Genomic DNA, 27,557 nt, shown 5'->3' on the forward strand with positions numbered 1-27,557 from the left:
ACTTCTGTGTCACTGTTAGACAGAGGCACAGTATACTAACCTCGAAAAAGGGCATAGCAAAATTAATTTAAAATGGGTGGCGAAAGCCAAACACACTCTGGCTAGGCTTATAAATGCCCTAGGGCAGATAGCCTAGTATGAACCTATGAACCTAATCTGCATTATTTCATCATTTACAGTTTCATTCATGAGCAATAGTTCGGTTATTCAGACATCTTTAACTTTTAGTTATGTACTCACCATAACTTCAGATGTTTGGGATCCATCTCGCCTACATTCTGTACTGATGGGTTCGGCCCGACCTTATGCTATAGAGCGAGGCCTCTAATTGGCTGAGCTATCTTTATCCCAGGATGCACCACCACTAATCCCCCAGATCTTGTTTGTCCACATTCATGCACACATGCACAACATTTTATATAACATTGTTAGATGTTTCAAGATGAAACAACAGGATTCGGACCTTCTGATATCCTCTGATCTCCAAGGAAGGGGGAAGGAGGGTGGGTTATTAGGAATGTAGGCGAGATGGATCCCAAACATCTGAAGTTATGGTGAGTACATAACTAAAAGATGTTATGTGATCCTATCTCATTCTGTACTGATGGGACAGCGTCCCTAGCACCTAAATCCCGGGTGGCTCATTGGAAAACACTCCTGAGCACTGTGGAACCAAATGAAGCTCGTCCTCTAGATGCCACATCTAATTTGTAGTGGGAAATGAAGGTGTGGGAAGACCATGTAGCCGCACAAATGTCACTAATAGCAAGCTTAGAATGAAATGCTATCAGTAGCCATAGCCCTTGTAGAATGAGCCTTGACAGAGGTGGAAAGCTCTTTGTTAGAATAAAAATAAGCTTGAGAAATACAGTCTCTGATCCATTTGGCAATAGTGACCTTTGTGACAGCTTTGCCCAATTTGTTATCTGCAAAGGATACAAACAACTGATCTGTTTTCCTTGTTTGTTTGGTCCTGTCTAGATAAAAACGTAACTGTCTATGTACATCTAGTGTGTGGAATATAAACTCCGCCTTGTTAGAGTATTTTGGGAAAAAAAACTGGAAGCTCTAACGATTGTTGTAAGCAGAAAGTAGAACAAACCTTAGGGACAAAGGAAGGATTTGGTCTGAGAGATACTCTGTCCTTGTGAAAAAGCAAGTACGGGGGTTTTACTGACAAAGCTTGAATCTCTGAAACTCTTCTGGCAGAAGTAATCGCCACCAGAAAAGCTGTCTTCCATGATAGAAACTTTAAATCACATGTAGCTGCCGGTTCAAAGGGAAAAGAAGTCAAGGCGCGTAACACTATATCAAGATCCCATGGAGGTGCAGGATGAGAAATCGGGGGTCTCAATAGAGCAGCACCTTTTAGGAAGGTCTTGCACAATCTGTTGCTCATTAAAGGTGGGTCTATGGATTCGTGAAAATTAGAAATTGCTGCCAATTGTACCTTGATGGTAGAAACTGAAGAGCCTTGATTAAAAGAGAAGTCAGAAATTTTAGTACTTCTGCCACGGGAATAGAAATGGGGTCCAGGCCCCGGAGTTGAGCCCAAATAGAAAATCTTTTCCATTTGCTAGAATACAGTTTCTTTGTAGCAGACTTATGGGCCGAAGATAATATGTGTACAACATCTGAATCCAATGTATGACTCCTGACTATCGTCGGAAGAGGAGGAGCCAAGCCGTCAATTTTAAGGTGTGTAGGGACTGGTGGAATAGTCCCAACTGATGAACTAGTAGGTCTGGTATCTGATCCAGAAACCATGGATCTTGCAGGGCATGTTTCCGGAGATAGGGGAACCACACTTGACGGGGCCAGTAAGGAGCAATTAAAATCATTTTGCTCCCCAAGAGAGATGCCTTTTGAATCACTCTGGGAAGGAGAGGAACTGGAGGGAAGGCATAAAGCAAGCCGGCGGGCCAAGGATGGACTAATGCGTCCATGGGGCTCTTCCCCGGAGCCAGGGTTAGGGAGAAGAATTCTTCGCACTTCGCATTCAGAGGGGTCGCAAAGAGGTCGCAACACGGAACTCCCCATTCGCTGAAAATCTGACTTGCAACTGTCATATTCAGAGACCATTCGTGAGGAGAGGATGGTCCTGCTCAATCTGTCGGCTATCACATTGGACTTGCCCGTATGTGAGTAGCCACTAGGAAGCGTTGGAGACTGCCCATTCCCAAACCCTCATGGCTTCTCTGCAAAGAGGATAGGATCTGGTCCCTCCCTGTTTGTTCAGGTACCAAACAACTGACATGTTGTCTGAGTGAACGGCAATCACGCCTTGAGGGAGATAATCGTGGAGGGCTTGAAGGGACAGAAGTACTGCCCTCATTTCCAAGATGTTGATAAGAAGCAAAATCTCTTCCGGATGCCATTTGCCTTGGACTGACCTGCCCAGGGAATGCCCCCACCCGTCTGGGAGGCGTCCGTGGTCAAAGTGGCCGGAGGAGGTAGAACAAAGGGTCCCTGATCCAAGTTGGAGGGCACTAGCCACCAGCGAAGGTCCCGTCTGCAAGATTCCGTGATCCATACAAGGTTGTTGAGGGGGAGTTCCTGAAAGGACCACTGAGCTGAGAGGAGCCACTGGAGAATCCTCATGTGCAACCTTGCCAAGGGGACTAGAAGAACCGTGGGGACAGGGAGCCCAATAGCTGCAGGACCATTCTGGCTGGGGCTTTGGACCTGGGAAGTAAGGCTCGAACTTGATTTTGTATGGTTTGAATTCTGTCTGTAGGTAGATAGACCCGCATTTGGTTTGAGTCTATCTTTACCCCTATGAATCTTATTCGTTGAGATGGCAACACAGACTTTGGCCAATTGAAGGTGATTCCAAGGGAATTGCCCAGTGATATAGTGGCTTGTAGGCTCCGCAGAAGTAGATGCTTGGAGGTGGCAGTTAGGAGCCAGTCGTCTAAATACAGAAACACCTGGAATCCTAGACTTCTCAGGTGAGCAGTCACTACTGCCAAGCACTTGGTGAACACCCTGGGGGCTGTGGTGAGACCAAAGGGCAGCGCACGGAACTGAAAATGACTGCCTCCTAGGCAGAAGCGCAGATGTCTCCTGGACGCTTGATGTACCATGATATATTCAATGTTTTATTGCATTATTGTTTTATTGGAAGTTTGTCCATTCATGCACTGGCACTTTTTTGTAGGTACTAGCACTTTAAAATGTATCAATTTGGAACATATGATTTATCAATTAAGTAATGTTCAAATGTATTTAAGGCTGGTTGTTAGCTTCATTTAGTGTTCTGAAGAAGTCCATTGTGGATGAAAGCGCTTAACCGTGTGTGTTTTTTATCTATTGGATTAAATCTTGTGCTTTTATATCTTCATATCGTGCTGGTGCATTTTTTGCTGTGAGACAGGAGGCTGTGCTGCATACCTATTTATTTTGTGGACTGTTCTCAGTTTGGTCTTTTTATTATGATATGATAATACGCGTCCTTGAGATCTATGGAGCACATCCAAACACCTTTCTCCAGCAATGGGAGAATGGTTTGTAGAGTGACCATTCGGAACTTGGACTTTCTGACTGAACGGTTTAGGATGCTGAGGTCCAAAATGGGCCTCAAGTCCCCGGTCTTTGGCACCAAAAGAATCTTGAGTAAGTCCCTAATCCGATCTGGTCTGCGGGGACCGGTTGGATGACTCCTTTTTGCAGCAGCTTTGAAACGTCTGAGGCTGCGGTATCCCGTTGACTGGGTGGCAGGTCCGTGATTTTTGGACTGAGGGGGTGAGAGAATGGGATGGAGTAACCTCCGGGATAAATCGAAGCACCCATCGGTCCTGAGTGATCCCTTCCCAGGCCTTCAGGTGCTTGACGACCCCCGACTGGCTCGAGCAGCACAGCGGGCAATCCCTCAGGGACTATGAAAGGCTGAAGAGCCACGAAAGGACTCACGGTCTCCAGTATTGCGAGGCCTCTGCCGCCTCTGGGACGGCGTCTTCGGATGAATTTCCCCTCCTCTGCCTCTGGAGGGGAACCTTCCTGCTGAGAGGGGTAAGGCTTCTGAGATCTGAACCACATTTTCCCTCCTCTTTTAGCCTTGGGATAAGGCCGAAAGAGTGGAAAATCGCCCCTTTCGCAGTCAGAGTCTTACCTTCCTGTTCACAGCGGGTTAGTGTGTCTTTACCTTGGGTCCAAACAGGAGGACCCATCAAAGGCGTCGGCAAATGAAGACTTAAAGGCCTCCATGACACAGGCGGAGCCAGGCTTGTCTCTGTAGAGCAATGCCTGTACCCGCTGGCTTCTACCCTTTTCCCGGCTACAGGAAATGAGCCTCATGGACGAGTTTGAAATGGACAACATTGTAGCCAGCTGAGAGCCAACCGTCTGGGCCAGCTCCTCAGGCAGGTTACCCAAGAGGGTATCGGATAGCTCCTTAATCAGATCCTCTGAAACCTGGTAAAGTCGTCAGGTAGTTCAAGGACCTCAGTGTAAAGGCCGCTGAACTAAGGGTGCGCTTTCGACGATCCATGCTCCTAGACTCCTTATTAGGAGGATGGACGAACGTAGAAGCCTCTGCTACATCTTGCTGGGTAGCAGATGCCACCACCAAAGCATCTACAGCCACACCTTTAGTAAGGAACTCTCTATCAGGGGCCAGAGAAATTTGTTCGGATGAGCGGGCACCGGTTCCACAGAGTCTGATCAAATCCAAGAGCTCGTCAAGGGCGGAGACACCAGGAGGCGGGCTGAGCCCGAAGGCCTTCAGGAACACCGACTCATCAGCAGAGGGAGGTTTGGACTGCCAGCCGCCTCGTTGTTTTAGGGCTTCCAGGATGTCTGCAAAGGAGACATCATCCGAGGACGCAATTGGGGACCCCTCTGCATCATCGAGATCAGTGTCGGATGTCAGAGACTCATCAGGGGTCAACGTGCTTCCTCTTGCACGATCTCTTCCCGAGGTTCTTCGAAGAGGCTTCAGAAGGACCTCCAGGACCTGAGCCCAGGGGCTCCGCTGTCTAAGGACAGGGGACTGCCAGTCTCCAAATGTAGGGAAGGAGCTGGGGAAACCGTGGAGGTAGCCAAAGAGGATTTGGCTAAAGCACTCCTCATAGCCCTGAAGGCGGGACCACCAGAATCCTGGGAGGGTCCCACCTCCGTGGCCACAACAGTGGACGGTACTCCCGCCACCGACGCACCAAGAGGGAGACTTGGGACCGAAAGCATCAATCCCGAAGCCTGCCCCCCAGGGCCGAAGGAAGAAGTCCGTGTACTGAACTCCGACCCAAGAGCCGGAGTTGGAGCAAGGGTCGGGCCCGACCCTAACACCTCCACAGGTTCCACCAGCACGGGTTCCAATGGTGCCGAAGCTGTTGGAGGAGGAATCACAGTAGGGGAGTGGACCATCGGTTCCGAAGCCAAATGGGCTGGAGCCGAAACCAGCTTTTGGAACACCGGAGACTGGAAGAGTCGAAGGAGCACCCTGTCGATGTCCAAATCAGACATCTTGGATGATCTCGAGGATACCGATCGGGCCCGAACCGATTTCTCCATCGGCGGGACCGGCTCGAAAGGACTCAACAACTATCGGCTCTGAGGAAGGTTTCAAAATCAAGGAACCTCGGTGCCGATAAGGACTTCGCCGAGGGGAAGAGTCTGAGCCAGTAACCCTTATCGGCTCCAATATCAGTGGAGCCGATGAGGGTGACTCCCTCGATGCCCCAGACCTCGCTCCAAAACCAGAGGGGTCGAGGCTGGAGGCATCGAGGCAGACCGGTTCCACCTCGGCTCAAGTCCGTGGAGCCGATGGAGAAGTCTGCTTAGATTTTAGCGGTCGGTTCCGACTGACTGGTCGGAGCCGACGCTCTGAGCCGGCGCGCTCTTTAGAAGGAGAAGGAGAGGAAGATAAAGCCTCCTCGAAGGAAGGCTTGATTAATCCCTTGAGGATTAATTTGTTTTTCCTCTCCTGGAGGACTCTAGTAGAGAACGCGTGGCACACACTACACGACTCTTGTAAATGCTTAGCACCTAAGCAATAGACGCACGAGGAGTGGTCGTCCGTTACGGACATTTTAAACCCACACCTCGTGCATTTCTTAAACCCGGAGGGTTTGTGTTCTTTCGACATAACTGCTTTGTCAAAGACCCAATATATGTATAACAACACTAAACTTTAGTTAAAGAAAGTTCAATACAACTTTAACAAAAATTATATATATATGTTTATTTATTTATTTATTTTTACCAACAGTAACAGACAAAAAACAGTGAAAAAACAGAAAGAGAGTCAAGACCCTCTAACTTAAACGGGTACTTGACCCAAGAAATTACACAAACAGCAAAGTAGCAGGGGAAGGCCCCTCTAACTAAAACGGGAAACCTTCCCTGACTAAAAAAATCACGAATTTACCAACAGAAATTCATCAAACACACAGAATATAACAACAATAGCTGTTAAAACAGCTTTTGGGTTCAAAGAAAGGAAATTTGTGACAGGAAAAGCCTAATTAATAGTACTTAGCCCAGCCAATGTTGAGACCACGTCTAAGCTTGTTAGCGAGATCTGGGGATTAGTGGTGGTGCATCCTGGGATAAAGATAGCTCAGCCAATTAGAGGCCTCGCTCTATAGCATAAGCGTGCCGAGTCGGAGCCGAGGGATCGGCTCCGAACCCATCAGTACAGAATGTAGGCGAGATAGGATCACATAACATCATCAGTTACAATAAAATTGCTTTTGCAAAAAGGCTGTCAGACAGTCTATTTTCCCACAAGCCCACCAGATGCAAAAATAAAACAGAAGCCTGTTCCAGTATAATGTAATGTTTTACAGTTGTCAATGCTCCCCTATACAGCAGTATTAAAGCAGGTACACTTAAACCAAAGCAAAAGTACATCATAAATAGGCTATTATTACAGCAAATTACCTCTCCTGGAAAAAAGGGTCCCAGTATTGAATAACAAATCATTGAACTGAAGTTAACAGATGCTGTTGCTATAAGTACAAGAATTTGTTCCCTTGACATCCTCCTGGATTCCGTCTGTACCTCTGCTTGAACATGGCAGTCTGAAAGACATAATATCATTAAGAAAATTCAAGAATGGAATTCAGGTACAATGCAAAATCCTGACATGCATTCAAGTGTTAGGTAACTCATTACCTGCCTACTACATTCCAACTCTTCACAAAAAGCAAGAAACAAGACTTGTTGCTCACTGTCCTCATGAAAAGTGTGTGTTTCTTATTAATGGTCCTAATAAATGAAGAATCAGAGTTCAGAAACACTGCTTAACACATCTTACTTAACCCACATCTTACTTAACCCTACCTCAAAACAACAGAACTGTTTTCACAAGCTGAAGAAATAACACAACTGCCCACTACTTACTGAATTTAACAGTTGCTCAGGTTTTGCAAGTATGGCCTAACTTGTTTTTCTCAAACAAGTAGTGTGTGACTGTCAGAAACATGCTGTGTTTGGTAGAATAGCATGTTAAGTAACATGCTTGTACTTAACATTTTTTATGGCCATTTGTGCTTAACTTCTCCATAACCAAAGTGATCAAGTCAGAAACACTCAAATTTACATTACACTTAATTCACCATCAGAACTGCAAGTCTTAGTTCTTTAGGTAATCCCTGCATAAACTAGAAATTATGTTTTCCCAAGATCTGTCTAAACAATAATACTTATTTCATTCTGTGATTAATTTCCAAGTTATGTAACAATGTAATAAAACTCCTCCAAGTTTTTCTGATGTTCTTAGCAGCTAACAGATATAAGCTTTAAATTAAGCAGATGTTATATAATTACTGTGCTTCTTCTGAGACAGCCACTACAGCCATGTTTGTCCATTGCCTTGGCCAGGACCGTGGCTGAAAAAGTCATTATGCCACATGACCTAGTCACTTATCAGGAAAAAAAACCCAAATGGACAGAATATTTTCTGCCTGTTAAGTACAAAATTCTGCTACATATATAAAACATTCATCATGCACAGCAATATCATATTAACTTCAAGAGCCAAATGGCAACTTCTCTGCACATGCATATTTACCTAACCTTAGTGTGTGTGTTTTAAACATCTATATACACACACACACACACACACACATATATACACACACCCATACCTATTTCAGGCATACACACACGAGTAGAGAGAGAGAGAGTGTGTGTGTGTGTGTGTGTGTGTTACTATATATATATATATATATATATATATATATATATATATATATATATATATATATATATATATATATATATATATATATATATTTTTTTTTTTGTTTTTTTTTCGTAAAATGGGCACCGATAGAGGGTTGGACATATATAGAAAACATGGATGTCTTGATTGTGTGATAATACAAAATATCTTTTACCGTAGGAAAGAAATTAGTTTTATAAGAAGCCAAATAAAAATGGAGCAACTAGCATAAAACTACAAAGAACCAATACACAACTCTAAAGCATTAAGTTAACAAACACAAAGGACATACAATGATATAATTAGTCACAAATGTAATAAAAAAATGAAATCCTTGTTCAGCATTCATCATCATCATCTTTTGGCTGTTCCCACTAGGGGTCGCCACAGCAGATCACCTGTTTCCATTTCTTCCTGTCCTCTGCATCTTGCTCTGTCACACCAACCACCTGCATGTCCTCTCTCACCACATCCATAAACCTTATCTTAGGCCTTCCACTTTTCCTGTTACCTGGTAGCTTCATCATTAGCATATTTCTCCCAATATACTCAGCATCCCTCCTGAGCACATGTCCAAACCGATGTAATCGTGCCTCTCTGACTTTGTCTCCAAACCTTCCAACCTGGGCTGACCCTCTACTATACTTATTCCTAATCCTGTCCACCCTTATCACACCCAGTGCAAATCTTAACATCTTTAATTCTGCCACATCCAGCTCAAACTCCTGCCTTTTTGTCAATGCCACTGTCTCCAACCCATGTAACATAGCTGGTCTCATTACCCTCTTGTAGACCTTCCTTTTCACTCTTACAGGTACTCGTCTGTCACAAATCACTCCTGACACTCTTCTCCACCCACTCCACCCCGCCTGTACTCTCTTCTTCACCTCTCTTCCACACTCACCGTTACTCTGAACTATTGACCCCAAGTATTTAAACTCGTCCACCTTCGCCACCTCTACTCCTTGCATCCTCACCATTCCTCTATCCTCCCTCTCATTCACACACATATATTCTGTCTTATTCCTGATGACCTTCATTCCTCTTCTCTCTAGAGCATATCTCCATCTCTCCAGGGTCTCCTCCACCTGTTCCCTACTCTCACTACAGATCACAATGTCATCTGCAAACATCAAAGTCCACAGGGACTCCTGTCTGATCTCGTCTGTCAACCTGTCCATTACCATTGCAAATAAGAAAGGGCTCAGAGCTGATCCTTCATGTAACCCCACCTCCACTTTAAATGCATCTGTCACTCCCACCGCGGACCTCACCGCTGTCACACTACCCTAGTACATATCCTGTACCACTCTTACATACTTCTCTGACACTCCTGACTTCCTCATACAATACCACAACTCCTCTCTAGGCACCCTGTCATATGCTTTCTCTAAGTCTACAAAAACACAATGCAACTCCTTCTGACATTCTCTGTACTTTTCCCATCAACACTCTCAGAGCAAACATCGCATCTGTAGTGCTCTTTCCCAGCATGAAACCATACTGCTGATCACTAATCATCACGTCCCTTCTTAACCTTGCTTCCACTACTCTTTCCCACAACTTCATGCTGTGACTGATCAATTTAATCCCTCTGTAGTTACTACAGCTCTGCACATCACCCTTATTCTTAAAAATTGGTACCAAAACACTTTTTCTCCATTCCCCAGGCATCCTCTCACTTTCCAAGATTTCATTAAACAATCTGGTTAAAAACTCCACTGCCATTTCACTTAAACACCTCCATGCTTCCACAGGTATGTCATCTGGGCCAACAGCCTTTCCATTCTTAATTCTCTTCATAGCTGTCCTTACTTCCTCCTTGCTAATCCATTGTACTTCATGATTCACTATCCCTACATCATCCAACCTTCTCTCCCTCTCATTCTCTTCATTCATCAACCCCTCAAAGTACTCTTTCCATCTGCTCAACACACTCTCCTCACTTGTGAGTATGTTTCCCTCATTATCCTTTATCACCTTTACCTGCTGCACATCTTTCCTAGCTCGGTTGCTCTGTCTAGCCAATCGGTACAGGTCCTTTTCTCACTCCTTAGTGTCCAACCTTTCATACAACTCTTCATATGCCTTATCCTTAGCCTTTGCCACCTCTCTCTTTGCCATGCACCTCATCTCCTTATACTCCCGTCTACTTTCTTCATCTCTCTGACAATCCCACTTCTTCTTTGCCAACCTCTTTCTCTGTATACTCTCCTGTACTTCCTCATTCCACCACTATGTCTCCTTGTCATCCTTCCTCTGTCCAGATGTGATACCAAGCACCTTTCTAGCCGTCTCCCTTACTAGCTCTGCTGTAGTTACCCAGCTATTTGGTAACTCTTCACTGCCACCCAGTACCTGTCTTAACTCATCCCTGAACTCCACCTCACACCCAGTACCTGTCTTAACTCATCCCTGAACTCCACCTCACAATTACCCTTTTTCAATTTCCACCATTTGATCCTTGGTGCTGACCTCACAATCCTCCTCCTCCTCTTGATCACCATCATCCTACAAACCACCATCCTATGCTGCCTAACTACACTTTCTCCGGTCACCATTTTACAGTCTCCAATTTCCTTCAAACTGGCCCTCCTACATAAGATATAATCCACCTGTGTGTATCTTCCTCCACTCTTGTATGTCACCCTATGCTCCTCCCTCTTGTTAAAATACGTATTCACCACAGCCATGTCCATCCTTTTCACAAAATCCACTACTATCTGACCTTCTACATTCCTTTGTTTAACACCATACCTACCCATCACTTCCTCATCCCCTCTGTTCCCTTCACCAACATGCCCACTGAAATCTGCTCTCTCACCCTTGGGTACAGTCATCACCACTTCATCCAATTCACTCCAAAAATTTTCTTTCTCATTCATTGCACACCCAACTTGTGGAGCATATGCACTAACAACATTCATCATTACACCATCAATTTCCAGTTTCATAAACATTACTCTATCCGACACTCTTTTCACCTCCAAAACGCTATTAGCATACTGTTCCTTCAGAATAATTCCTATACCATTTCTCCTTCCATCCACACCATGATAAAACAATTTGAACCCACCTCCGATACACCTAGCCTTACTCCCCTTCCATCTGGTCTCTTGCACACACAATATACCAACCTTCCTTCTGTCTATCATATCAGCTAGCTCTCTCTCTGTACCAGTAATATTGCCAACATTCAAAGTTCCGACCCTCACTACCACAGTCCTAGCTTTTCTCCTCTCTTCCTGTCTTCGGCCATGTCTTCCGCCTCTTCTTCTCCTTCGGCCAACAGTAGCCCAATTTCCACCAGCACCCTGTTGGCTAACAGTACTGGTGGTGGTCGTTGTTAACCCAGGCCTCGACCAATCCGGTATTAAAATATTTATTGGCATTCATGAAAGTGCTAAATGTCTTTTTATTAAACTTCTTACTAATTATATACTTGTATGTCCTTTCAAGTTGTTTACTTAGTATTCCAGGGTTGGGTGTTGAAATTAGTTTCAAGATGAGTGGAAAAGCCATGAGTCAGAGTTCTCTAATCTTGGAGTGCAACATATTTGATATGCACACAAACCAGGCCCCAAATGTTCCATGTATCCATTTTTCTATTAGAGCTGTGCTTCTTATTTACTTTCACAGGCAATGTTACTTGCCCCAGTTTTTTTTCTTATGTTTTTATTAGATTTTAACTAAAGAAATTGATTATGACAATAACTGTATTTAGAAATTTGTGAGCATAAATAAAAAACAATATGAATAGGACCAAAAACAAGAATATCTATTTACAAGTGTCTATTAACAATGAAGATTCTCAAAAAAGTCCTATACATTACAATGAGCATAGCTATTTTTGTTTATCAAGCAGTTCCTTGAAATCTGTCCACATATTACAGTAGGAAGTGATTCTAGTAGATCTTGATTTAATGGTGATAAATTTCCAAATGACATGCTTTGTTTGCAATATTTGTGAATTTTCTGAAAGAGAGTGTAGCTTCATTCTTCCAATTCTTGATTATAAATTTCCTTGTAACTGATAAAATGGACCACAAAATTGTTTTTTTTTTAACACAAACAGGAATAGGGGTAATAAAAGGAATTAATGACTCAGATAAAACAAAACTGCCCCCAAATAAAGCCTGTAAAAAGATTAAATGCTATTCCAACAAGGTGCAACACAAATAATATGTGCTGCCAATCTGCTTTAAGCTCCTGTTTACATCTCCAACAAACTTGCTTATTTTTAAACATGAGGTGTGAAGAAAGATCTATGCAAGAATTTCCAAGTAAAAAGTTTCCAGGTAAGGGAAGTAGTCTGGAATATATTAAAAAAGATTTTTTATCCTCCTCATCTGGAGGTCTGTTATTAATGTGTGTAAAGTAGTTCCAATAACTGTCACTGCAACTTTTTGTTTCTTTCCTCACCACTCTATATATAATTTGGATAAGAGACCCTTTCCCACTGTGTTTACTCGTATTAATAATATTAAAAATTCACTTAATTTTGGGATAAGATCTCTTATCCTTGGTTGCATTAAGTAAATTTTACATTCTACATACTGTCTGCAAGACTGTACATTCAACCACATATCTTTGCTTAAATCATATTTACTTATGATATAACCAACAGAATGCAGTTTTTCCCTATCCAGTAATTGAAACCAATATATCAGGTTTTTTTTTCTTTAAATGTAATTGCTGTCTAACTTTGAAATGAAATTATTATTTTGAGTATTTTCAAGAGTTTCTACTAACAATAAAGTTCCCTATGTTATAGGGGAAAGAAGAAAAATACATGCATTATGTTGTATTTCTGTAAATTAAGCTGCTAAAGGTATCTAATATCGCAGAAATAAAATTAAAATAGTTGACTGGTGACTCTTTTTCTGAAAAGCAATTTTTAGCAACCAATATAAATTATTGTGTAGTATAAGATTATGTTAGATTTAAACTTTATGAAAAGGCATCCTAGAAACTCTTTCCACCTGGCTATGTAAATATTATTTATCCAAAGAGATACTGTTTTATAACTGATAAGGAATATAATTCTAGATTTGGTAGTCCAATCCCTCCTGCTGCCCAGTCTCGTATATGATTTTGGTTTGTTGGGGGGAACCAAAAACATTTTAAAATATTAATTTCAAATTCTTTAATACACATTTTAGATGGAGGTAAGGATAACGATTGACTAACATATAAGATTTTTGGTCAAAATAATCATTTTGATTATAGACAGTCTCTCTTCCATTGTGAAGAAACATTTGTTCTATTTATTTATTAGATTCTTTATACTCATTATGCTGTTAGTATAATTTTAATTATATTATTAATTTCATCTGTTGTAATTATCTCTAAATAGTTCACTTTTTTCTCTTTGACAATGCATTTAGTAAATCTATCATTTATCCTATCAATATTGGCATTTATGGGTAGTATTTTTGTTATCATTAAAGCAGAGATCAGATTTTTTTAGAACTCATCCACTGCCTTAGAAACAGCAGAAAATAGCCATCATGTCAGAAGAATGTCATTAGCAAATAATTGGATTTTAGAAACCAAATTCACGTTAATGACTTTATGTCTAAATTTGACCTGATAAAATTAGCAAAAGGTTCCATAATTTAATGTGAAAAGCAAGGGTGGAAGAGGACATCCTTGTTAAGTTTCCTTCAAAAGTTGTACTGAATCAAAAGTAAAAGTACCTATTTTAACTTATGCAAAGCAACTGTCAAAGATTTCTAAGATGTGTCAAATTACTTGAAAAATTACATTCCTGTAAGACTAATGAAATATATTTCCAATTCACAGAGTCAAAAGCACTATTAATGTTAGATTCTCCTTTGTTTTGTTTGCATAGTCAATCACTGTGTTTATTAATTTTAATAGTGTCATAAGTATTTCTATTTAGAATACAACCAGTTTGATCCTCCTTACTCATGGAAGATACAATGTATTTTAATCTATTAGCATGAATTGCTATGAATAATTTATAATCTACATTTAAAAGTGAAATTGGTCTGTATGAAGAGCATTCAGTTTTATTTCCCTAATTTTATAAACTAACAAAGATTCAAGTATATTTCCAGGAGGGAGGAACTTTTGTTAAGTCTTTAAACTATAGAAAAACTTTGTGTACTATGTTTAAGGCTTCTTTAGGTAGTAACGTGCAGAGTTCTAGTATAATTCCATCATTACCTGGTGCCTTGTTAGGTTTTAATTTGTTAATTTGAGTTTGAATTTCAGAGACAAGCAGGTCTATTAATTCATTTCACTTGGTCATCAGATAGATAAATAAATAAATGCATCAATTTATTATAAAAATTTTGATTATCTCTTCTAAGTCTATTACATTATATAGACTGATTTTATTATAATAATTTCTAAATTATTTTAAAATATATTCTACTTCCATCTCTTTTCCTTTTCTCTTAAGTGAATAAATCTCCTTTACATGATTAGACTTACTAAGTAGTTTTGTTCCATTAGCTAACTTATGCATAGATTTTGGGTTAATACAGAAATTAATGATCTTAAACTTTTCTAAATTAATCCTAGTTTTACGATTAATAAATTGCCAAATACTTAAGTAGATTATTAATCTCTTCTATATTATTACCCATCTGATTTTCCAGTTTTAATCTGTTTCTTGCATCTCGTACAGTTCTTTGCCCCATTGTTTTTTGTTTTCTTTATTGATAGCCAATTGGTAACTCTACCAAAAAATAAGCTTTTAGTGCATCCCATAGATAGATTTCTGAAATATCTCCTGTATTGTTAATTTCTATAAAAGAGAGAATTTCTTTAATAAAAAAAAGTCCTTAAAATTCTTTAAGCAATTATATATGACGGTATCCTCCTGATCTGAATGTTATTGTTAGATTTTAAAAGCAGCTCAAACGTGACTGCACTGTGATCTCAAAACGGGAAAAATACCACTTTAATTTTACCACTTTAACTTTGTCTACCTTATCTATCAACTCATTGGAGACATACACCACATCAGTTCTGCATTGTGTTCTATGTCTATGTGAGTAATGAGAAAAGAAAAGTGATTCTGGATCTGAGAAATCATTTATGTCCCTAAGGTGAACTCTAGCAGTGCCTTTGCCGATTCCTGTATTTTCTGTTTGCCTGTTGTATTAGTATCCTTTGGGAACAAGAGACAATTAAAATCTCCTGCTAGTATGATGCTGCTTTTAGAAATTTGTATTACTTGTTCTAGAAGTTGTTCAACAGTTTTAATTCCTATTCCAGGAATCCAGTATAAGTTAATATACTCTTATTATATTATAAGGTAACAGAACAAATCATACCTTTATCATCCATATATGATTAAGATTTTAGGCATAGGTAAAAAATGTTTACATAATATAGCAACTCCTCTTTTTTAGTATTATATTGCGAACTTAGTAGTATAGTTTAATATTTTATCTTCTGTCAACAGGTATATTTCTTGTAAAAAAAATGACAGAGTTAAATAACTTCAAAATATTTTAGACTACTCCTCTTGCAACCATTATTCAATACATTAACATTTATGGAAATACAATTAATAAAATGTCATTTATCATACAGGTCAACAGTGTAGATGCAACTTTCTTAAAATTAATTATATGGACCTGGTATAATAGCTCTTCTTTGTTAAAGAACTGCGTATTAATAGTCATACTGACATGAATGCTTAAAAATTTAAATACATAATAATTGTTATTGCAGAGACCCACAAAAAAACAAAAAAAAAATTTAATGCAACTAAACACTTACTTTTAAAATCCTTCAAACCCCTTGTCGAGTCTAACACTCCCTGCTTGAACTGTCTAACCATCCAAGCAAAACCCAAACTCCTCTGCTTCAATTAAACAAAAATGTCATTAACAGCAAAGTGGACACAAGTCTGTATCCTTTAAAACTGGTATATATGTGTGAAAAATAAGAAGTACTATATGTCCCAAAGTTGTTGTTTAACTTGCATAGTTCTCATTTTTATATGGTCGTTAAAACTCAGAGAAGTAAATAAAATTTCTTACTATACTCCGATAACTATATACAATCTTAAATCTCATCTACTGTCATCTTAAAAAGGTGAGAAACTGTCAAACTGAACTTAAAGATTCCTATTATGTGCCTCACAAAAAGATCAATGTCCTTTCCGAATCATCTATTTTCATTCAGTGAAAATGTAATAATAATAGACAAATAAATCTCATGAAACAAAATTATGTATTGCTATTTGTGCTCAGGAGTTTACTATAATAAACTAACATCTTATGTCATCTCTATTAAACATAAGGTTTGTTTCTATGTTTTGTATATGAATTCAAGTGTAATGATAACATACACATGACATTAGCATCAAGTTTCTAATAAAAAGGTTGCCAATGTCATATATATGTGTTTGTCACTATTAATGTAATGTTTTTATGAAACATTTTAATATGTACATTCAAATATAGTCTTCAAGAAATGTACTCAAGCATATATCACAGTATATGCAGCATTATTTTGTTTTCCTTATTAAATTATAAAAGGCAACACTTCTGACAGATCTTAATGTAAATATAACATTCCCCAAATCTTTGGTTTACATGTTTTGCATAGTTTTCTTATCGTCTGTCTTACGTAACAAACTATACTGCTTATATAACAGAAATGGTATGTCCATACACTTATTTTTCATTCAAAAAAAGATATCAAAACTAATCCAGAAAAAAAAAAAAATAAACTTTTGGTAAACTACTATAACATAGTAAATTACATTATTAAGCTACAATGTCCTAACAGTACAATATAACTTAGATTTTAATTTAAGTTAGCCAGAAATCAGAGTTTAAGTGTGTTACTGTATTCTCCATTCACATTTGTATGGTTTCATAGTTCAACTGAGAACATAGTGATACTTGAACTAATGCATTGTTCATAGTTTCCACCTGTTATTTAAATTAGCCTTCTAAAACTGTACACCAATCAAAATAATAAACTGTTAACAGCCCTGATTCTCTGCACGGGTGGGAAATTTCACAAAGTTCAAGCTGTTCACCAAAGAAAGCTTCAAGTGTTTAAGTATGGTCTCATGCACTAAAGAAAGAAGAACTTTACTTCTACTTTTTACACATGCATTTTATAACCAGACAGGTTTCTCTAATTCTCTGACTGCGTTTCATCTCATTATCAAGACTAAGGAACACACATGAGGAGAGATTGCTTTAAATCTATTCCATGCATCATGACCCCTTCATTTACGAACTGTAATATGAAATATATCCACACGGAATGGAATTATCCCCCTCCCCACAAACACATAGCAATTCATCTAGTAAGACACAGCAGCTACACATTATCAAAGCCCATACACTAATAAGGCAAACAACTTTTAAATTATACTATTAGTAATGGTAAAATAACTCCTCAAATGTCACAGTGAATTACAGTTGGTCAGGACCACATCTATATTCATAAAATATGTTTGGCTATTTATCCCCCTCTAAGGCATTTTTTCACTGTTAATGCTTTTAAAACTTGAAATGCCACCTGAAGCCAGGGTTGCCAGACGTCCCTATTTGGGCGGGACTGTCCCGAGATCAGCAGCCTGATCCCGAGTCCCGCCCTGCCGGTTTAAATCCCGGCTAGCCTCCGCTTTGTTTGTTTTGTTTTTTGATTGTCCCGTATACCTGGCATACGGGCCAATCAAAAATAGCTAAACACGGAGCTACTTGTGTTGAATGTGGAACTGCAATGCATTAAACACGAGAAGCTCCGTGTTTAGTGCAGAGCTACTGAGCTACTGTTCTTTAATGTGGCCCTTTTTTTTTTTTTTTGGTCTTCACTTGCCGTGAGAGACCTTCTTTTTTTTTTGTCCCTACCTGGGGGGGGGGGGGGGCTGTAAATCTGGCAACCCTGCCTGAAGCACAAGCACATTTTAGCAAATTTCCCATTTATGGGAATAAGACAACTTAAGAGAATTAGATATGTACTCAAACACAATGCAACTACAACTGGCACACAGACACAAAGCATGCATTAGCTTAATGGTAACCAAATGTGAATGCAACACCATGGTGTAAATTCTGGCATAGGGACTATATGCTTTTTCTTTTTAAATAAGGACTGAGACTACAAAAGACTTAATATTTGTTATAATGTGTCAAGAAATCGGCAATTATAACATAAAAAGGTTAGATTACCTTGTAATAGCAGACTTTTTGTTGATTTTCTAACTTCTGTTTATGTCATACATGTGTATAAGGTCTTTTCCAGTATTATTTTAAGAAAAAATATGAAAAAGAATAGAGATATTCACATAAGGAGAAAAATAATCTTTAGCACTTTATTTTCTTTATATATAGATTAAAAACCAGTCATTTGTCTCAACATCTTCATTTACCTTCCATTCATTTTTCTCTGCTTTGTCTCTTCAAGGATACAATGAACCAATCTGTGTCTTCTGTTTGTTCTAATATTTTATTAGTTTTTAGATATGACAATGCAGGGTGAAAAGTTTAGTTTCATCTGAAAGAAAATCTTTACTCTGGTAGGAAACATTAGCTGTACATTTATTTTTTTTTTTTTAAGTTCTCTAAGAGGAAGAAATTGTTTTCTCTTGGATATTACTGCTGCCAAATAGTCATTATCAAAACAAATGTTACATCCATCTATTTTTGAATGGTGATTTCGCCCAGGCAGCCTAAAAGACAAGTGCTTTATCTTGAGAGGAAAAAATATCAATAACAGACCTCACAGGAGTCTTGTTTTTAGATGCAGGAGTAAAGTGGCTGTAGCCCTTGTAGAGTGAGGTCTTATGTTCTGTGGGATTGGCTTGTTTAGAGACAAGTACCTTGTGCATCAAAGGAAGAGGGTCCAGAGTCATTCGCATAGGGGTATGAATGAGTGCCTCCCTGTTTGTTGATGTACCACATGACTGTGGTGTTGTAGTTGTGGAAGGGCAAGGGACCAGGATTATGCATGATGCCATGAAGCCCAAGGCCTGCAGTACCCAGGTATGGATAAATTTTGATGCCAGGCATTTTGTTGCTGTAAGGTTAGCATTTTGAATTTTGGAACAATGAATGTGTGTTTATAGGCAGGACAGAGAATAGGTCTCCAACTTTTTTCTTTTTTTGGTACTAGGAAGAGTCTCTTTCTGATGGTGGTACTCTTTCCACAGCCTCATTTTTGTTAATTGAGCTATCTGCTTTAGAGCTTCTGTTTTTCTGATTTGGAGGGTAGGTTTGCATTCCCTTTTTACTAAGGTGTGTGGAAAAAAAACCTGTAGCCTTGGTCTAGTCTCTGCAAAAAAATCTTGTCTTTGTTTTATAGTGCCAATTTTTTTTTTTAAATAAGGTTAACTTTCTTAAGAGGGTGCTGAGCTGGTTATTGCCTTGACACTGGCGCCCTGTCTGCACCTCTCCCTCTGATTGATTTCTGCCTCTGGAACGTCCAATTTTTTAAGGGCCAGTTCCTGCTAAACCTTGGGGCTGAACCTGTAAAATCTTTAACTGTTTGTACAGATTTTTTTTGTGTCTTCCATTTCTTTCTTCATTACTTGCTGGAACCAAATATAGACTGCCTTATTCATAGGATAGGAGCATCTTTTGCTTTTTAATGATCGGCCGATCAGACCTGACCTTTCAACCCATGCCTTCTTATTTTCTTATAACTGTGTCAGTCATGGCTGAGCTAAGCCTCCAGTACATGGTTACTAACCTGTTGAATGTTATTCACCATTTCTAAAAAATATTTCTTATCTAAGGATCATCATCAGGACAGTTTTTCTTAGTTAACTGATCAAGCATACTCTCTATTGGATCATATATAACTGACAGTTCAAGCAAGCTCTAGCTGAGAGAGTAGAGTGTAAACTTTTTACCCCATCTCCTCTCTAGGGATTCCCCTCCCAGAAGGGAGAGGGGTTTTTGCTGCCCTGGGAGATAGTCTCAGGATCTGCAAGTGGGGCCGGCTGGAGGTAAGGTATCAGGAGCAGTGCAAACATCATTAAATGCATCATCCACCAACAGGAAGAACTGGAGTATAGCTAAAGGGCCTATGTTGTAGGTAGGTGTGTAGAGGTCCCAGCCCTTCTTTCTAGAATCTGAGAAATTGTGTCTGCCATCCATTGGAATCTCATGGCATGTAAGGTTTCTTCTGGTGGAGAGGCAGATGGAATAGATTCTTCAGATGCTCTGTAATGTCTGAATCATCTGAGGACACTGGCTCTGGGGCTCTTATTAAAGAGATGAGATCCTCTGCCAGAGTAAGCATTTGAGAAGTGGAACTGGGCCTGTGTGTGGGGCTTTACAGGCACTGACTTAGCAGCAAAGGCCTTAATAGACATGGCTGCAGGAGGCTAGCAGCACCGGTAGAGACATCCAAAGGGATGGTGTCCGATAATTCTGAAGGAACCACATTAGTAAGCAAAACTTCAGAGGCTGATCAACAGTAAGCAAAACTCAGGGTAGCAGGTTGAAGGAAGCACAGGCTAAACAGGCTGCGTCTGGGCCTAAACAAGGTAAGCAGTAAGAGTGAAATCTTTATGAGGTATTTTTTTCCACAAGTTAAAACAGTTATTTACTTTTTCTGACATCAGCTGAAAAGAGTCTGGATCTGACCGAGCAAGAAAGACTGAGGGGACAACCCATTTGTTAGGACTGCAGATGCATCCTTGAAGGACATCTAAGGGTCTATATGCTCTCTCTGTTCTGAATAAGAGTGCTTCTGGTTAAGTCCAAAATTTGAGGGAGGCAGGAAGATAACGAAAAATTAATCATATTATTACCTTCAGTTTTTTTACATAATGCAAATATACTGATGTCATTCCTGCAAGATCGGTTTCTGAGATCATCAATTTTGGCTAGGAAAAGTGTATTTTGCTTTAACAGGAACTTGATATTATTTTCGTCCGCATTCATTCTTCCTTCTATGTCATTTAAATACTCTTCGATGCCTGATGTCTGGGCCTTCTGCAGCTGCAGAGCTTTGTTGATTTGTGCCATTTGTTTGGAACAGTTCTGTTTTAAATCCTCAGTTTTGGTGTCCAATTTAGCTATCTTAACTGATAATTCTTAAATGTTGGTTAATACTGAATTAATCTATTTTTATAAGTACAGAATCTTGTGAAGTTACCTTTGTATGACTCATAAGGCTGGATACAGTGATGCATATTTCCCATGAAGAATTTGACAGGAAAATAATGGAATATGTAAAAAAGTCTGACATAATCCATAAGCACTGCAAGATTTATCAAAATTCACTCAATTGTTTAGAAATATTTCCTGTCAAATATATGTAGCAGAGGTGGAGAATAGTACTGCTACCCTACTCTCATCCTGGCCACACCCCCACTTGCCCCAGTTTTTGATGAAATGTCTCCATGTAATCTGCTTAATCTTTTGTCAGTTAAGGGTCTCTTCAATGTTTTTCTACAGTAGATTCTGATTTTTTTTTTGTATCAGTCAAATTCTTGATGCATCTTAGTAATGTACAAAGGGTTATCTTAGGATTTCTAAGCTTTGCAGTTTAGCTAGGTTTCCATTCAGTTTAGAGAGGTAGAATAAAGTTAGTATTGCCAGTAATGTAATGTTTTCTGAATATCTAGTTGCAGAGAGAGAGTTTTTCTTTTTCATTTTAAATTCTTTTGTTCAAATAAGAATGAATTTCCCAAGGTTCATAGGTTCACAGGTGTGTACTAGGCTAATGGCCCTGGCACCTTTACAAGCCTAGCCCATAGGATTACCCTGGCATTGTGCCACCTGACCTTGGCTACCAGTGCCTCTGTCAAGTAGAGCCACTGGAATGATCCCCGGGGTCAATTTTCTATTTCCCATGCACTAGTCAAGATTTCTCTTGAAGACAGCCAGTAAGGTACTCTGTTTGACATGTACAGGAAGTCTATTCCATAGCATGGGCAGTCTTTGGGTTATGAACCTGTCCCTCCAGCATGCTCTGTTGATTGTGGTAATGAGGTTGAGGTTTCTGGAGCATGTGGTGCAGAGGGGTTGGGATTTCTTTAGATGTAGCATTTCAAGCAGAGCTGGGTCAGACATGGCTTTGGAAGTCAAGCAGAGATCGCCTGTAAGTGGGCAATACGAGACAAGAGAATAGTTGGAGTTTTTTCAGTCTGTCAATATAGGACAAGTGTTTAAGGTCTAGGATCCTCTTTGTGAGGTATTTTTGCGGCCTCTCCAGTTCTTGCAGCTGTCTAGTGAGGTACATGCCAAATGGGGCATTGTACTCTATGACTGGCCTAATGAGGGAAGAGTAAAGGGAGACAATAACTTCTTTCTTACTGGATGCAAAACTCTTAGTAATGAGATGTGCCAAATAGGACTTTCTGACCACAGTGTCAATGCGGTGGTCAAAAGCGGTTGGCAACCTGTGTTCCCAGATCTCTTACAACGCTTTCTGTGATTAGTGGACTACCATCAATACGGCAATTCATGGGAACTGGGTTTTTTCCCCAAAGGGGATGATGACACATTATTTGGCATTCAGCTTAAGGCCATGGTTCTGACACCAGTCGTTGGTCTCAGTGAGGCCTTTCTGTAGAATGTCAGCGTCACTTGGGGAGTTAATAATAGCTCCCAACTTGCAATCATCTGCGCACTTTGTCAGCCAGAGTCCTTCGTGTTGGCCTGGACTTCAGCGAAGTAGATACCAAACAGAAGAGGACCCAGGACCGAACCCTGTGGGACTCCGTGGAGTCAGCTACTTTCACACTGTGGGTTCTGTGGGCCAGTTTGCAACCCACCTAGTGATATAGGGGTTGATGCCTAGCTTAGTGAGTTTTTCTATGATTCCTGAGTGGGGAATGGTATCAAAGGCCTTGGCCAGAACAAGGTAGGCTGTATGAACCACCTTGCCTTCAGCCACAGCTCTGGAAACTGACTCAAAGAAGTCGACCAGGTTGAGCAGGCATGATCTACCCTTCACAAAACCAAACTGTGTGGGATCCAGAGTTTGGAGATTCCCTATATCCTTGTTTATTAGGTCTATGATGATGCATTCCATAGCTTTGCATATCAGACTCGTCAGGTTAATGGGGCGATAGTTCCCAGGGTCTGTAGTCACTCCTCCTTTGTGGAGAAGGATGACTGTAGCAGTGCGCCATTCGGTAGGGACAAAGCCTGAAGCGAGGCTGTGAATGAACAGCGCACACAGGTGAGGTACCAGTTCACTCTATTGTTCATGTAGAACACAGCCAGGGATATTGTCAGGTCCCATAGAAGCTGTATTCTTGGCCTTGGACAGTGACAGTGCTATGTCATGTTCATGGGCTGTGCACTATGTAGCTAACCCATCATCATCTTCAAAAGCATAATTCATAAACCTGCCATAAGGTATATTCTAGCAAGGAGGGAACCTTTCAGGTATCATTGGCCAAAGGCTGTCTGAATTGGGAAGGGTGACAAGGGAGCAAGCAGGTAGCTGTGTATGAGGACATCCTTGTTGATGCCCTAATATGGAATGACGTAGATAACGCAATGCCTTGTGTGTTGGCCATTACACACAACTAACCAGAGAGGCAATCGTGAAGGGATGGTAGCAGGAGAAGACCCAGCCAGGACTCACATCCTCATCAAGGACTAGTAATGTGGCTACTTCACAGAAGGAACTATTCAATAGCAGTTAACTTGAAATCTGAGTAACAGCAGCTGAAAAGTATTGGACCTCTTTTAGAAGGTGGTATTCAAGGGGATAAGTAGTGGTAGGGAATCAGTCAGAATTTGAAGCAGTTTCAGCTACAGACCTCACTTTACAGAACTTGAGGGAAGTAGCCAAGGATGCATTAAGATGCTCAATGGAAATGGGAGTCCATATACTTGGATAAAGGTTTATTATACATGGAACAGCCCCTAAAGGAGGTCTAGAAGAAACTATACAGCAGTTAGTACTACCTAGATAGAGCATTCTGACAGGCACTTCTGGCCAAAGCCTACGATATTCCTTTTGCAGGCCACATGGGCATAAAGCATACTATAAGACTGCATATATAGAATTTTTACTGGTCATGAATTGCAACATATGTAATACAGCAAGACCTATGAAAAGGTGGCAAAATGTTGGCAAGGCTGGAGTCAAATCAAAGGCTGCTTTGATGTTGTTGCCCATTTATTAGGGATTGGATTAGAGAGTAGATATGGATATCATGCACCTCTTAGTACCTCGGGTTCCACAAGAAAGAAGTATATCTTGGTAGTGGTAGATTAAACCATAGATACCCAGAAGCAGGGGATCTGTTTTCCCTTGAAGCAGAGAAGAGGGCAAATGCTTTGCTAAAAATATTCAGCAGGGTAGGTTTTCCTCAGGAATTTCTAATAGAGCTTAAGCTTAAATCTGTTGACTACCCAAAAAAAGAGATTACTAGAAAATGGAAATAAGTCTAAACCAACAGTTCTTCTGGCCTTCTGACCGCCAACAATCTGTTGTATGGCAGAATGACATATCTCCCCAACTACCTGTCTCCATAGGGGTTCCCCAAGGATCCATCCTTGGACCCCTACTCTTCTCTGTTTACACCAATAATCTAGCCTCTGCCACCAAACATGGCACACTCATCCAATACGCAGATGACTCGACCATCATCTGCTCAGCCCAGTCCCTACCCAAACTGCAAAAAGTCACACAGGAAGCCTTTTCCTCTGTTGAAACATGGTTATCTGATGCCCAATTAATACTCAACCCAAACAAAACTAAACTACTCATCTTCCAACCCACCAAACATACTCAAAACAACTCTCACTTTAACATCACAGCAAAAGACTACACCACTATATACCCAACTGAACACACCAAATTGCTAGGAGTGGAAACAGACAATAAACTAAAATTTTACATTCACATATCCATGACCATAAAAAAAGTCCACAAAAAACTAGGAGCGTTATACAGAAATAAACAATTTCTCACCAAAGCAGCAAAGATTTCAATAGCAAATTCCCACCTTATCTCTACCCTACTTTATGCCTCTCCAGTATATACCAACCTAAGGCAATGTGATCTAAACAAGCTAGAGACCTGCTACAACAAAATAGCCAAATTTGCCACAGGGGCATCCTACCGTAGTCACCACTGTCTCTCACTTGCTGAACTGGGCTGGCTTGAACTCCCTCACCTCCTTCAGTGGTATCAACTCTCACTCACCCACAAACTAGTAAACCATCCACTAAATGTCCCATCCCTCCAGAATCTACTCCAACCCTATTGCACCACCAGACCACTAAGATCCAGCAACAAAAATCACTTGCAGATCACTAAAGCCAATAACTCTGCTGGTGAAGCACTATTCTCTTGCGTCATAGCCAAATTATGGAACTCACTTCCACCCACAGTTACCTCCGTACCATCATGCACCAACTTCAAAACTTTATTAAAAGCGCACCTAAAAACATGCTGGCTATGCCCTTGCAACTCCCACTCTAATATCATCCACCCCATCCAACTACTACCTTTCTTTCCACTCCACTAACTACCTTGATTATAGCAAGCTCAGATGCTCATAAGCCTAGTACTTATTATACAGCAGGAACTTCTCATTGTTACATTTGTTAATGCCTGCTATGTACTTCACAGATAAAGATTCTAGTTGTCTACTGATGTACTATGTTCTTCATCTGTAAATATGTTGTAAGTAATTTCTATGTTAAATTGTTAATCGCTATGTAATCCAATGTAACTACTGTCTGTTTATTTTATTGTGGAACTTTTCTCCCCGGGCCTCCGCTGAAAATGGACCCACGTCCAGTTGGACACTCCCGGTCAACAAATTTAAATAAATAAATAAATAAATAAACAGTATTTCAAGAACTGAATATTTAAAACAGTGGAAAAAATGGAAGAGATCTTTAGAAAAGTGAAGGAGCAAATTACATAGTAATAAATGGAAATTGTGAGAAAAATGCATGCAGAATAATGCTAAGGAGAACAGTGAGGTTTAAGGGAAGGCAGGAATCAAAGTAACTTATGTCATGATGGACTGATGATCATTACAAAGAAATATTACAGCTGTGTAAGTAAACTTACCATCACAGCGGTAGCCTTAGCTATATGGGTTATATCCTGCCAAGGATATAACAGCCGGCCAGCTAGCAAAGCCAAAGGGCATCTTCCATGCACATCAGCAATCAATCAGCCTGAGCTTCAAAAAGGTAGGAAGGATGCCAAGCCCTTGAGAGACCAAGTTGTAGCTTCTGGAATACCTCTAGAATCCAACCCCGTCCAAAAAGCCATAGATGAAGCTAAAGCCTTGGTAGAGTGGGCCATGATCCTGCCTGCAAAAGTTTTGTTGTGGTGATTATAACAAAAGGTAATAGCCTTGGACAACTGTTTCACCACATGTTCCTTCTTACCTTCACAAGAAAAGAACAACCGATCAAAAGATCTGAAAGATTTAGTTCTGTCAAAGTTCTCTGTGGACATCTAAAGTATGGAGTATCCTTTTCTCCCTCACTTTTAGGTTCAAGAAAGAAAACATAGAGATGGATAGTTCAGCTAAAAATAAACTTGGATACCACTTTAGGCATAAAAGAAGGATTAGTTCTCAAAGAAACCTTCTCCCTGTGGGAACTGAGATTGAGCTGCAAGCTGTTATGGCGAGTCAACCCTGATACTTGTCTTGCAGAGATCAGAGAAATCAGGTAAACAGATTTCCCTGTTAAGAACCTCAAGTCAGCCAGATTAGCTGGTTCAAATGGAGCAAGTCCCAGCTACTCTAACACAAAATTAAGATCCCAAGGAGGGGTCACCATCTTTTTTTGGGTGGGGGGGGGCTCTAATGCAAAACTCATTTTCAAAAAACATTTTGACATAAGATGTCTTGAAAGAAGAGGATCCATGACCAGGCATGCTGAAATGACTGACAAATGAAACTTGGAGGAGGAGCAAGATAGGCCATATGATAGTAACTCACACATACATTATAAAGATCACAAACCAACTAGCCCTGAATGGGTGTTGGTTACGCTGTTGGTTCCAACTAGAAAACCTTTTCCATTTGTTAATATATGATTTTCTAGTAGCAGGCTTTCTTGCTTCCATTAATGCTTGCTCCACATCCTCAGCAAGCAGGTGTCTAAATGGAATTAAGACTTTATCATCCAGGCAGTCAACTGAAGTTACAGTGCTTTGTAAAAGTATGTACAGAAGAGCTGGGGTCAGGGTGTATCAAATACCCATGTTCTTATGTAATAGATCCAGACTGTGAGGACTCTTGTGGTAACTGCCCCTGGCCATTTAAAACAAAAGAAAAACATGGTTGCCTGGGCCAGAAGGTAGCCACTACAATGATCTCTGGGGATTCCTTCTGAATCTTCACAAGTACCCTGGATATCAGTGGAAAGGGTTGAAAAGCATGCAGGGACATTCCTGCCACATCTGTCTTCCTGGTCTTCTTGCATGGAATCAT

At 40.2% G+C, this 27,557-nt stretch overlaps 1 protein-coding gene across 3 annotated transcripts in view; it reads right to left on the minus strand.

The window, feature by feature from the left end:
- The window catches only part of SLC18B1 (solute carrier family 18 member B1), a 1,776,356-nt gene that overhangs the window by 1,688,565 nt on the left and 60,234 nt on the right, over positions 1-27,557 (minus strand). For 2 of the 3 annotated variants that reach the window (XM_044063787.1, XM_044063796.1), the window contains exon 2: positions 6,883-7,022. In XM_044063787.1, coding sequence (XP_043919722.1) covers positions 6,883-7,022 — 140 coding nt within the window. Of the gene's footprint in view, positions 1-6,882; positions 7,023-7,116; positions 7,142-27,557 lie in introns of those variants that run through there. The other variant, XM_044063806.1, reaches the window with a different exon arrangement.

Source organism: Protopterus annectens, chromosome 1.part0 (assembly GCF_019279795.1).
Source record: "Protopterus annectens isolate FY-2018-M chromosome 1.part0, PAN1.0, whole genome shotgun sequence".
Taxonomy (NCBI): domain Eukaryota; kingdom Metazoa; phylum Chordata; order Ceratodontiformes; family Protopteridae; genus Protopterus; species Protopterus annectens.